The sequence below is a fragment of the Mustela nigripes genome, chromosome 2 (genome assembly GCF_022355385.1).
Source record: "Mustela nigripes isolate SB6536 chromosome 2, MUSNIG.SB6536, whole genome shotgun sequence".
In the NCBI taxonomy this organism is placed as follows: Eukaryota; Metazoa; Chordata; class Mammalia; order Carnivora; family Mustelidae; genus Mustela; species Mustela nigripes.
This window is the reverse complement of record NC_081558.1, coordinates 2,980,172-2,991,873: the sequence shown is the minus strand read 5'-3', so window position 1 is coordinate 2,991,873 and position 11,702 is coordinate 2,980,172. Positions and strand designations below refer to the sequence as shown.

The following is an 11,702-nucleotide window of genomic DNA, read 5'->3' as shown; positions in this document are numbered from 1 at the left end:
AGCACTTCCCAGAATGGGGAGTCCGCAGCCCGGGCAGGACTGGAAGTCCGGGGGTGGGGGGGAGGCCCGAGCCTGCGGGGAGCCGTGGGCTGGGCCCGGCGCGGGTCTGGAAGGGGACAGGGCATGGGGTGAGGGCCCGATGTTCGGGACGGCGGTCTGGAGTCCGACCGGACTGGCTCCGGGTCCTGCTCCGCGCTTCCCAGCCACGTGGGCCCTCGCCGGTGTTTCTCGGGGGACAGTGGTCATGCCTGCCTCAGGGTGTTGCAGATCCGGGCTGGACGTCCGGGAAGAGCCGGATAAACTCAACGCCCCTCCCGGAGTTTACCCACGCGCCGCGCTCCCCACCCCGGCCCAGCCAGCGCGGGGCATCCCCAGCACCTCCAGACTCCGACCTCCGTCCATACCCCCATACCTTGCGCACGTTGTCTTTGACTGTTCCAAGACCCTGCCCCAGACCTCCGGCCTCTCCTTCTGCCTCATCCAGCGTCTACCCTGGCCCCAGAGGGATCTTACTAAAGGCAACCATGACCCCCTCCCTCCCCTGCTCTAAATCCTTCTATGGCTCCCCATTGCCTTTGATAAACAAAATTAAATGGCTGTGACCTTACTAACCATTTGTGACTCCCCTTTATGGCGGGTATGGTTAGTCAGCTTTATAAGACAGTTCATCAGAAGAGATGACCAAGTCAGACAGCTCTTGAATGGATTCCAAAGGCTATTTTTTGCCACGTGTATAAAGTCCAGGCAGCCCTCTAACGATGAAGGAAATTGAATTTACATCTGCCTTGAGCTCAGGTCATGATCCCAGAGTCCTGGGATAGAGCCCTGAGTCGAGCTCCATGTTTAGTGGGAAGTCTGCTTCTCCCTCTCTCCTCCTCTGCCCCTCCCCACCCCTTGAGCTTTCTCTCTCTCTCTCTGTCTCAAATAAATAAAATCTCTTAAGAATTTATGTCAAGGGGCGCCTGGGTGGCTCAGTGGGTTAAGGCCTCTGCCTTCGGCTCAGGTCATGATCCCAGGGTCTTGGGATCAGCACCGCATCCCGCTCTCTGCTCAGTGGGGAGCCTGCTTCCCCCTCTCTCTCTCTGCTTGCCTCTCTGCCTACTTGTGATCTCTCTCTGTCAAATAAATAAATAAAATTAAAAAAAAAATTATATCAAGAGGGGCGCCTGGGTGACTTAATCGTTAATCATCTGCCTTTGGCTCAGATCATGATCCCACAGTCCTGGGATCAAGCCCCGTGTCAGGCTCCCTGCTTGGCGGGAAGCTTGCTTCTCCCTCTCCCAATCTCCCTGCTTATGATCCCTCTCTCGCTGTGTCTCCCTCTGTCAAATAAATAACTAAAATCTTAACTGAAAAAAAAAAATCAATCTTATCCACCATATTTAACAGGCTGTGGTAGGTAGAGTAATGGTTCCCTAAAGATGTTCACATCCTAATCCCCAGGACCTGTGACTATGTTAGGTTGCATAGCAAAGGGGATTTAAGGTCCAGATAGAATTTAAGTTGCTGATCAACTAACTTTGAAGAAATTATCCTGTATTATCTGGGTGAACCCAAAGTCATCACAGGGTTTCCTAAAAGCAGAAGAGAGAAGTGACAATGGAAGAAATTGAGAGTGATACGACGTAAGGATTGTACCTGCATTGCTGGATTTGTAGATGGAGAAAGGGGACCATGAACCAAGGAATGCAAGAAGCTTCTAGACGCTGGAAGGGAAATGGGTTCATCTTCTGAGCCTCCGGAAAGGAATGCAGCCCTGCCAACACCTTGATTTCAGCTTTCTGATATCCATGTAGGACTTGTACAGAGCTGGCGGGTAACATATCTGTGTCGTTTTAAGCCTCTACATTTAAAATAAGTGTCAAAGCGGCCACAGAAAACCAACACACAAGCTAAGGAAGAAAGGTTAGAAGGGCATTTCAACTGATGCAGGAAGAACACTTGACAAAATTCAACACCCATGCATGACACAAACTCAGCTAGGAGGGAGAAGCAGGCTCCCCGCTGAGCAGGGAGCCCAGATTCCGGACTGGATCCCAGGACCCTGGGATCATGACCTAAGCTGAAGGCAGACGCCCTCAGAAACCACCTCCGCATGCTGCAGAATGTCCGCAGATCTTCAGTTAACATTTTACTTGATGGTGAAAGACTACACGTTTTCCCCATAACAGAAGGAACAGGGCACCCATATCCAGCACAGTCCTGGAAATTCTAGCCAGTGCGATAAGACAAGAAAAGGAAATGAAAGGCATACAAATTGGAAAGGAAAAAATACAACTAGCCCCATTTGCAGATGACGTGATGGTCTTCACGGAAAATGCCAAGAAGCATACAGGACCACCTCGGGCAAATGTGTTTCACTTTATTGCACTTCACTGATAATTGCATTTTTAAATCTTTTTTAAAAATTATTTATTTATTTATTTGACAGATCACAAGTAGGTGGAGAGGCAGGCAGAGAGAGAGGGAGGAAGCAGGCTCCCCACTGAGCAGAGAGCCCAATGCGGGGCTTGATTCCAGGACCCTGAGATCATGACCCAAGCAGAAGGCAGAGGCTTTAACCCACTGAGCCACCCCAGCGCCCCTGGATTTTTTATTAAATTAAAGGTTTGCGGCAACCCTGCATCAAGCTGCACCATTTTCCCGACACCATTAGCTCACTTCTTATCTGTGTAACATTTTGGTAATTCTCATCATATTCTAATCTTCTCCATCATTATTATGTACTTATGATGGCTTATGGGAAGGGGGAAAAATAGTAACAGTACCAAGAGTTTGGGAAGAGCTGATTCACAGAAGACATTAAGAGAGAGAGACAAACCCAGAATTAGAGTCTTTTTTTTTTTTTAAGATTTTATTTATTTATTTGACCGACAGAGATTACAAGTAGGCAGAGAGGCAGGCAGAGAGAGAGGAGGAAGCAGGCTCCCCGCTGAGCAGAGAGCCCAATGCGGGGCTTGATTCCAGGACCCTGAGATCATGACCTGAGCTGAAGGCAGAGGCTTTAACCCACTGAGCCACCCAGGCGCCCCCAGAAATAGAGTCGTGGCCACAGAGAACACACTGATCGTTACCAGAGGGGAGGAGAGAAGTAGGTGATAGAGATTAAGGAGAGGACTTCGGATGAGCACTGGGTGGTGTGTGGTATTGTTGAATCATTATACTGTACACCTGAAACTAATATAATGTGTATATTAACTAGCTGAAATTTAAATAAAACTTTAAAGATTTTTTTTTTTTTTTAGTACAATCTACTTCCCCAAGTTGGGGCTCAAACTCATGACCCCAAGATCAAGAATCACATCTTCTACTGACTGAGCCAGCCAGGCGCCCCTTAAATAAAACTTTTTAAAAAGAGTCACCTGAAAAAAAAATTTTTTTTAAAGGGGGCATGTGGCTGGCTCAGTTGGTGGAGCGTCTGCCTTCCGCTTAGGTCATGATCCCAGGTTCCTGGGATCCAGTCCCGAATCTGGGCTCCCTGCTCAGCAGGGAGCCTGCTTCTCCCTCTGCCTCTCCCCCGACTGCTCATGCCTGTTCACTCACTCTCAATCTCAAACAAATAAATAAAATTTAAAAAAATATCTATACCTTAAAAAATAAAAAAATGCACATCTGTCTACTAGCAGTGAAATCTGGAATGAAAGATATGATGCCGGGGCACCTGGGTGGCTCGGCTGGTTAAATGTTTGCCTTCAACTCGGGTCATGATTTCCAGGGTCTGGGATCAAGCCCCATGTTGGGCTCTCTGCTCCTTGGGGAGCCTGCGGCTTCTCCGTCTTCCTCTGCCTGTCACTCTGTTTGTGCTCTCTCACTCCCTCTTTCTTCTTCTTTCTGTCAAATAAATAAATACAATCTTATTTAAAAAAAAAAAAAAAAAAAAAAAAAAAATGTCATTTGTAACTGCTCAAAAAAAAAAAAAGGAAAAAAATGCTTAGATATAAGTCTAACAAAACACACACAGGACTTGTATGAGGAAGCTATACCTTGCTGATGAACAAAACCAAAGATTTAAATAAGTGAAGAGACAGACCATGTCCATAGATAAAACACAACACAACAGGGACGGGTCAGTAGAGCTCGTGACTCTTGATCTCCGAGTTGTAAATTCCAGCCCCACCTTGGGTGTAGAGATTCCTTAAAAAAAACAACAACAACAACTCAACATAGTAAAGATGTCAGGTCTTCCCCAGTCGATATACAGGTGCAATACCTATCAAAATCCCAGCAAGATTTATTTTAAAGATCTTATTTATTTATCTGACAGACAGAGATTACAAGCAGGCAGAGAGGCAGGCAGAGAGGGAAGGAAGCAGCCTCCGCAGGGTTCGATCCCAGGACCCTGAGATCATGACCTGAACCGAAGGCATAGGCTTAACCCACTGAGCCACCCAGGCGCCCCTAACCCAGCAAGATTTTTTGGTAGGTTTAGGCAAGTTTGGGCTAAAGGGACATTCAGATCTTCATGCTCTGTCCTGCTGTGCTCTCTCCGGTGACACAGCGCTTGCCGCTCTGACACGTTGCTCCTCCCTTTCTCAAATCCAGACCTTTGCTTAGGCAGGTCCCTCCTCCCGGTGAGCCCTCTGTCCAGTCTCTGCCCTGCCCTGAAAGCCTCCCAGGGCTCCCTCCTCTGCAACTCCTGCAGACCTCCCAGACCTGCTGGGGAACCAGAGAGGCTGGGATTTCCCTGCGACAAGCCTGGCCCAGAGCTGACAGGGGAGGGAGCTGGGGAGCTGACAGAAGAGGAAATTCCCCGGGAACCTGTTTCTCTGCTTCCTGGCCCAGCCCGGGACACCCACTGGAGGGAGAGGCCAGGCCATGGCCTCAGCCCTAAGCCCACCCCGGATCCCCAAACACAAGGGTGCTCTACCCTCACACTACTATGAGAGCTTTCTGCAGAAGAAGGGACCCCACGACCAGGTAAGGTGGGGCAGGGAGCTGGCACAGCTGGGCTCCTGGGTGGCCTAGAACTCTGCATCTGGCCAAGGGCGACGGGTGGGACTGAATGGAGCAGGGCATGTGCTGGGGGCTGGGAAAAGTTCGGTCCACCATCAAGCTTCTCTCTCTCTCTCTCTCTCTCTCTGTGCCTCTCCCTGCCGGTCTCCATGGGTCTCCCTCCCAGTCTCTCTGTCTCTTTGGATACAGGAAGGATCAGGGACTTCCACCAGGAAATGGGAAGCCTTCGGACTCCCATGTCCCACCCCTAGTCCCTAAGAAACCATGAACCTCAGCTGCAGGGGTCAAGGCCAGGACAGGTGGCATGTGGGGACAGTGCAAGGTGTGGGGGCCACATCTGGCAGGACCAGATACTCCTTCCCTGAAGCCCCAGCCCCCCCCCCCCCCCCACTGCTCACACTCATCTCCCACTACAACCCCAAATACCCACCTGCTGCTTCCCCTGCCCACCCCCAGAGCCACTGTCATTGCTGTTCCCTCTTCCCTTCCTTGTGCCTCCAAGTGCCCACATCCTCCCCAGCCTAGACAGCATCGAGACCCCAGGGGCTCAGAAAGGCCTGGCCCCAGAGTGCACGAACGAGCTTCACATCCCTGCAGTAAGCCTCCCTGATGCCCAGGCCTTGGACAAGTGACTCTCTGTCTCTGTGCCTCATTTTTCTCTAGTACAAAATGGGTATGCTAGGGCTAGGGCCCTAGTCAAGGTTACAGGAGAGGGGTAGCCCTCAGTGGTCTGCGGATTTGATTCCACCATCACTGGTGCTTTACTGGCATTCACGCACCCAATTCTCACAACAACCCTCGAGGTGGGTACATCTCTATGGCCATTTTATAGGTGGGGAAACTGAGGCACGGAGCAGTTAAATACCGTGTGCTGGGGTGTATAGTGGGTCCACGAGGAAGCAGGACTGACCATGCTGAGTTTAATCACTTATTGCTCTGTTCCCAGTGCCTGGCACATAGTAGGTCCTCGGTAAATGTTAAATGTATGTCTACACGGACAGATGGGTGGGTGGGTGGATATGCAGATGAATAGATGGATGGACAGATGGATAGGGAGGCAGACGGTTGCAGTGACAGGTGGATTGATGAATGGATGCTAGCTGTCAATATGAGAACTATCCTCGCTATCATTATGGACTAGAGTACCTTCTCCTCCAGGAAGTCTTCCCAGATTCCCACTTGGAGGGCCTTTCTCGTCCTCTGTGACCTCGAGGCTCAGGGTCTGTCCCTCCTGGTGTACTAATTTCGTTTCCCTAGAGGATTTTGGTGTCTATGTTTTCTTTTTTCCTTTTAAGTTCTTGTTTATTTGAGAGAGGGCATGAGGGGAGGGAGAGCAGAGGCAGAGGGAGAGACAGAATTCCTCAAGCAGACTTCCTGCTAAGAGCAGAGTCCTCTCCAGGGTCCCATCTCAGGACCCCGAGATCACGACCCAAGCCAAAACCAAGAGTCGGGCGCTTCACCAACTGAGCCATCCAGGCACACCACATTTTAGTATACATGCTTTCTTCCAGAAGATAATCTATTTTGAAACAGGAGCCATGTCTCATTTATTATTTTGCCTGCAACCCAATAACAAGATTGGGTGAGGAGTAGGTGTTCGGGAATATTTCCTGGGAAAAAACCTAGAAGCTTACAGTCCTGGCTGTCAGCCCCTTAGACCTCCTGAGAGTTGGGACATTTATAAATCAGAATCCTGGGGAGACATCCTGAAGCTACAGTCCTTCTAGAGTCCAGAACCATGTGAAATCAGGAGATTGCTGTAAATATCTATGGGTTGGACACAGAGAAGGGGGATGTATGTAGGTGCGGATGAGTAAACGGATAGATGGCGGATGGTTAGTTCAGTTCTCTTCTAGAGCTCCTACCTCTGTACACTGAGAGGCTGCTCTGGATCTCCCATTCCATCCAAGTTCTCTTTAATCCTTTCTCAAAGAACAATGGGTCCCCAGAAGCTGGGCCATGGATGGGGAGGGCCTCCCAGAGAAAGCAACATTTGTTCAAAGACCAAAAGTGGCAATGAAGGAAACTTTGTGAAGATCTCCGGGAAGAGTACCCAGGCAGCAAGAACAGCCAGTGCAAAGGTCCTGAGACAGGAGTGGGTGTCCTGGAGGCAGCCAGAATTTGCCTTCTCATCTTCTGCTCTCTACCTTTGGTCCCCAGGATTACAAGAAGTTTTGGGCAGGCCTCCAGGGTTGCACTCTCTATTTCTATAACAGCAATCGGGACTCCCAGGTAAGGATGGGCAGGAAGGCTGGAGAGCTGATCTCCTAGCCCCAAGCTTGACCTCAAGGACCAAGCAGAGAGCCGGGGTGGTGTGGCCAAGCCAGAGGGCCTGGTGAGTCACAAGCCTGGCACTCAGACTCCTGCTTCTGGATCCCCAGCATGTGGAGAAGTTAGTCCTAGGAGCATTTGTGAAGCTCACGGATGAGGTGCCCTGGGAAAGTTCAGGAGACCCTGGTATCTATTTCAGCCTGGTCCTCCGGAACCAAGAGATCAAGTTCAAGGTAAGCCCAACCCTCCCTGCCACACTCACCATTCACACCCACTAGGATGGAGTCACACGGGGGGTGGTGACCCTGGGCCACTCACTTCGCTTTTCTACACTTTGGTTTCTACAACTGCAAAAATAAAATATTTTTAAAAAGTCGATGTAGAAAAAACAAATAAATAAATGCTGATTCAGTGACATTAGGGGACAGCATCCCACATTACTAAGGACTTCGGTTCAGACATCCTAAATTAACCCGTCCTTCCTCATTTAACCCTGAAAACAGTTGCCATTCCTCATTCGCATTCCACGCTTGAGTGGGCCGAGGCTCACCGCCGCAGCCTCCTTCTGTTTCCCTCCGCAGGCAGAGAGCCTGGAGTCTCGGGAGATGTGGAAAGGCTTCATCCTGACGGTGGTCGAGGTGAGAGCGGTCGCCTGCTCAGAGTCCTCTTCGCTCTTTCCACCCTGCATCCCCCGAACCAGCCCCTCCCACACGGCGGCCCGTGGCCCGGGCCCACGGACATCAAACATGCGAACGTTGCCTGGAGTTTTTGTCAACATTCCTGATTCCTCTTGTGGTCACTGGTGCCCCGCGTGGCCCCGCGCAGGCTCCGGGCTCGACACCTGGCCTTCGTTCTAGCATCTGCGCTGTCCTCCCCATCAGTGAAGTGTCTTCACGTCCCCTGCAAGGCCTCTTGGCCCCTGTCCTGGGGGGCTGCGGATCCCCCAGACCCGGGTTCCCATCCTGGCTCGGCCCGCGCCCCGACCTCAGGGAGCCCATCGGGGACACGGGCACAAGCCGCTGGAGCCCTGACGGCCGGGCGTCCTCGGGCGCCCCATCGTCCCTCAGCTGCGTGTCCCGTCCAACCTGACCCTGCTGCCCGGACACCTGTACATGATGGCCGAGGCCCTGGCCAAAGAGGAGGCGCGCCGCGCGCTCGAGCTGCCCCCGTGAGTGGCCCGCGGGGCCGAGGGGCCCCGGGACAGCGGCGGACAGAGGCGCGGGGCGGGAGAGCAGGGGAGGACAGGCCAGGGTGCAGGGGACGCCTCGGGGTCCGGGGGCGGGGCCTGCCCTGAGCGAGGGACGCGGCCCGCCCCAGCTGCTTCCTGAAGGTGAGCCGGCTGGACGCGCAGCTGCTCCTGGAGCGCTACCCCGACTGCGGAAACCTGCTGCTGCGACCCAGCGGGGACGGCGGGGACGACGTGTCGGTCACCACGCGCCAGACGTTCAACGGGTGCGCCTGCGCGGCCTCGGGCCGGGAGGCGGGGCGAGCGTGGGGGCGGAGTCAGAGCTGGGACGCGGGGAGGGGGAAGGCTCTGGAGGCGGGGCCCGAGCTCCCGGAGCGTGGGGTCTTGAGGCCCGCGCGGCTCTGGGATGCGGGAGGGAGTCGGTGCCTGGGGGCGGGGCTAAAGACCAAACAGGGCGGTGGATCCCCCTCGGGAGAGGAGCTAGATCCTGGAGCCGGGACGGACTCCAGGCGAGGTCAGACCTTTGCATTAAGATCGGCTGGGTCTGGGCCTCTGGAGCGGGGAAGAAATCAAATCCAGGGATGCTAACCTGCCCCTTGGGCGGGGTCAGGACCTGTGGGTGGAGTCACGCCCCGGCCCTCCCCCGCAGTGGTTGACTCAGGCTTGGGAGGTGAAGACACTCTGGGGGCGGATCGGAGCCTGACATAAAGCTTCCTCCGGGATCGGTTGAAGGTGGAGTCAGCACCCTGGTGGGCGGGGCCATACGGGAGGCATGGCCTCCGGGGGTGGAGCCTTCAGGACCATGTCCTCCCTGGGGACAGTGCCAGGACCTGTCCGGCTTGGTCTTCCCGGGGGCTGCAGTCCGTTGAGGGTCTGGTTCTCGGCCGAGAGGCACGCCAGGACGGGGCGTGGTCAGCGTGCCGCGGAGCTGGAAGAGTTTAGGCCCCCCGTGGGGGCGGACCCAGGACAAGGGCGGGGTCCTCCCTGGTCGGAGTCCGTCCACCCACTCACCACTGCCTGTGCAGGACGTCGGTGGTCCGGCACTACAAGGTGAAGCGTGAGGGCCCCAAATATGTGATCGACGTGGAGGAGCCGGTGAGCGTCGGGCCGGGGTCCGGCGATGCGCAGTGATGGGCTGTGCGCCCCTTTCACAACAGCCTTGACTGAGACCCCTATCCGCCTCCAGTTCTCCTGTGCCTCACTCGACTCAGTGGTCAACTATTTCGTGTCACACACCAATAACGCGCTGGTGCCCTTCCTGCTGGACGAAGACTACGAGAAGGTTCTAGGTAGGTGCGGCCTCGGGGAACTCGGGGGGGGGGGTCCAGTACGTGCCCGGGGGCCACCCCGGGGTCAATGCCCAGCCGCCGCACCTCCTCTAGGACCGCTCTCTGTTCTAGGCCACGTGGAGGCGGATAAAGAGAACGGCGAGAGAGTATGGGTGGCAAGCTCGACCCCCGCGGCCCCCAGCCCAGGTGATGCCCCGCCCTGCGGCCGCGGCTGGGCCAGACTGAGGAGAGACGTGGGACCCTCATGGCACCGCCCGTGTCCAATCTTGTACCCAGAGTTGCAAAGACCCAGAAATTACCCAGATCCTGCCCTCTGGGTTGCGGAGCTGGACAGCTCCCAGCCCCGTGAGGTAGAACCTGTGGCTGGAGGCAGCAGCGCCTAGACTTGGGGAGAGAAAGGGGGCAGTGTAGGAGAAGGCTTCCTGTAGGAGGGCGTGTTTGCTTAAGGTCTCAGAGGATTTCAGTAGCTAGAGATGAGCTTTACCGGGAGCAAGAAACTACCCAGAGATGGGATCCAGATTGGCTGCTGGGGTGGGAGGTGGTCCTCTTTAGGGAGCAGGAAGAAGAGGCTGGAGAGGTCTGTGGGGTGAGCAGTCTGGTTCTCCTGGGGCTGGGCAGATGCGTGGAGGGGGGAACCCTTGTGCACGCACCTAAGCCACAACCACGCGTGTACACACAGATGCTCACTCGTGGGCACAAATTCAGACATTTCTAGGTACGTGGGTGTGCACATTGGTATAGACGAGCCGGGGGCACACACTTCAGTATCCACACAGTGCCGTGCTCGCACACGTTTAGGTGTGGTGTGCAAACCCTTTACATATAGTCAACTATGTGGATTCACTCAGTGTACAGGTTTCTACGATGAGGGACGGACACGCACACACACAGGGTCACATGCTTGGATACCAGCATGTATACAGACGTCCACATTCGGGTGCACACAGACACAAGCCAAGGTGTCCCTGCACCACGTGGACCCAGATGGGGAACTACCGTTTCCCACCAGGGCCCACACTGGCCTCGGGTGGCCCCAAGAAGCTGCCTCCCCTGCCCATCACGCCTGTGGCAAGCCAGGACAGGTCACCCCCACTCCTGAACGAGGACGAGGACGAGAACTATGTGATCCCCATCGGAGATGACCCAGCTGCCAACTACATGAATGGGGATGGTAGGTGGGGGGTGTGGAGGGGAGCTGGGGACGGGGGAGGGGCTAAAAGCCGGAGGTGACACACCACACCTTTGTCCACGCAGTGCCTCCCCCCAGTCGACAGGTCCCGAAGCCCAGGAAGTTGGCAAAGGTTCAGACCAAGCCTCTAAAGCCACCTGTTGTCCCCAAGCCAGGTAGGGGGGTTCCTGCCTCCCCGGGGGCCTTCCCTCACCCAGGCGAGAGCCAGCCCTGGCCTTCATCTGTCCATCTGCCTTCTCCTCCAGAGCCCAAAGTCCTCAACAGTGGCCTGGCCAAGAAGCTAGCGGTGGGCTCAATGCAGACTCTCTTCCCCACAACAGGTGAGGCATGTGGGGGTCTGTGCTCCCCAGTGGGCGGCCAGCGCAGCCACGCGGGACCCCTGCTCCGAAGTGCCCCATGCTCGGTCTGATGCCGGGCAGTCTTGAAACTCCTTGGGGCTCTTGGGTACATTTTCACTTTTCACGGGGCCCCACAGATTCTGCAGGGAGTCACGGGTGGATGTGGGGTGGGGGGAGGGCATGGACGAGGGACAACCCCTGCGACCCGTGCACCTGACGCCTCAGTCACCTCCCACCCTCCCCAGCCCCAAAGCTGGCAGATTTGACAGCAGAGCTGGAAGAGAAACTGCAGAGGAGACGCGCGCTGGAGCACTGAGGCGCAGGCGCCGGGGATCCGTGAGCCGCTCTCCAGCTGTGGAAGTCAGCCAAGCCAAGAGCTCCCCCAGAATAAAAGCTCAAGTGATCCCCTGGGGGCTGATGTGTCTGGCCTGGCTTGGGCCGGGGTGGGCAGTGTAGGTCAGATGCCCGCCCACAGC

At 54.9% G+C, this 11,702-nt stretch overlaps 1 protein-coding gene across 1 annotated transcript; it reads left to right on the top strand.

Moving 5' to 3' along the window:
• Window positions 1-4,292: 4,292 nt before the first annotated feature.
• On the top strand, window positions 4,293-11,636 carry STAP2 (signal transducing adaptor family member 2). Its single transcript, XM_059388684.1, has 13 exons — window positions 4,293-4,917; window positions 7,114-7,185; window positions 7,335-7,457; window positions 7,806-7,862; window positions 8,292-8,392; window positions 8,542-8,676; window positions 9,436-9,505; window positions 9,597-9,699; window positions 9,811-9,885; window positions 10,709-10,870; window positions 10,954-11,043; window positions 11,134-11,208; window positions 11,472-11,636. Exons 1-13 carry the CDS (start codon window positions 4,816-4,818, stop codon window positions 11,540-11,542), a joined length of 1,236 nt encoding a protein of 411 aa, XP_059244667.1. The 5' UTR covers window positions 4,293-4,815; the 3' UTR covers window positions 11,543-11,636.
• The last annotated feature ends 66 nt before the right edge of the window (window positions 11,637-11,702 follow it).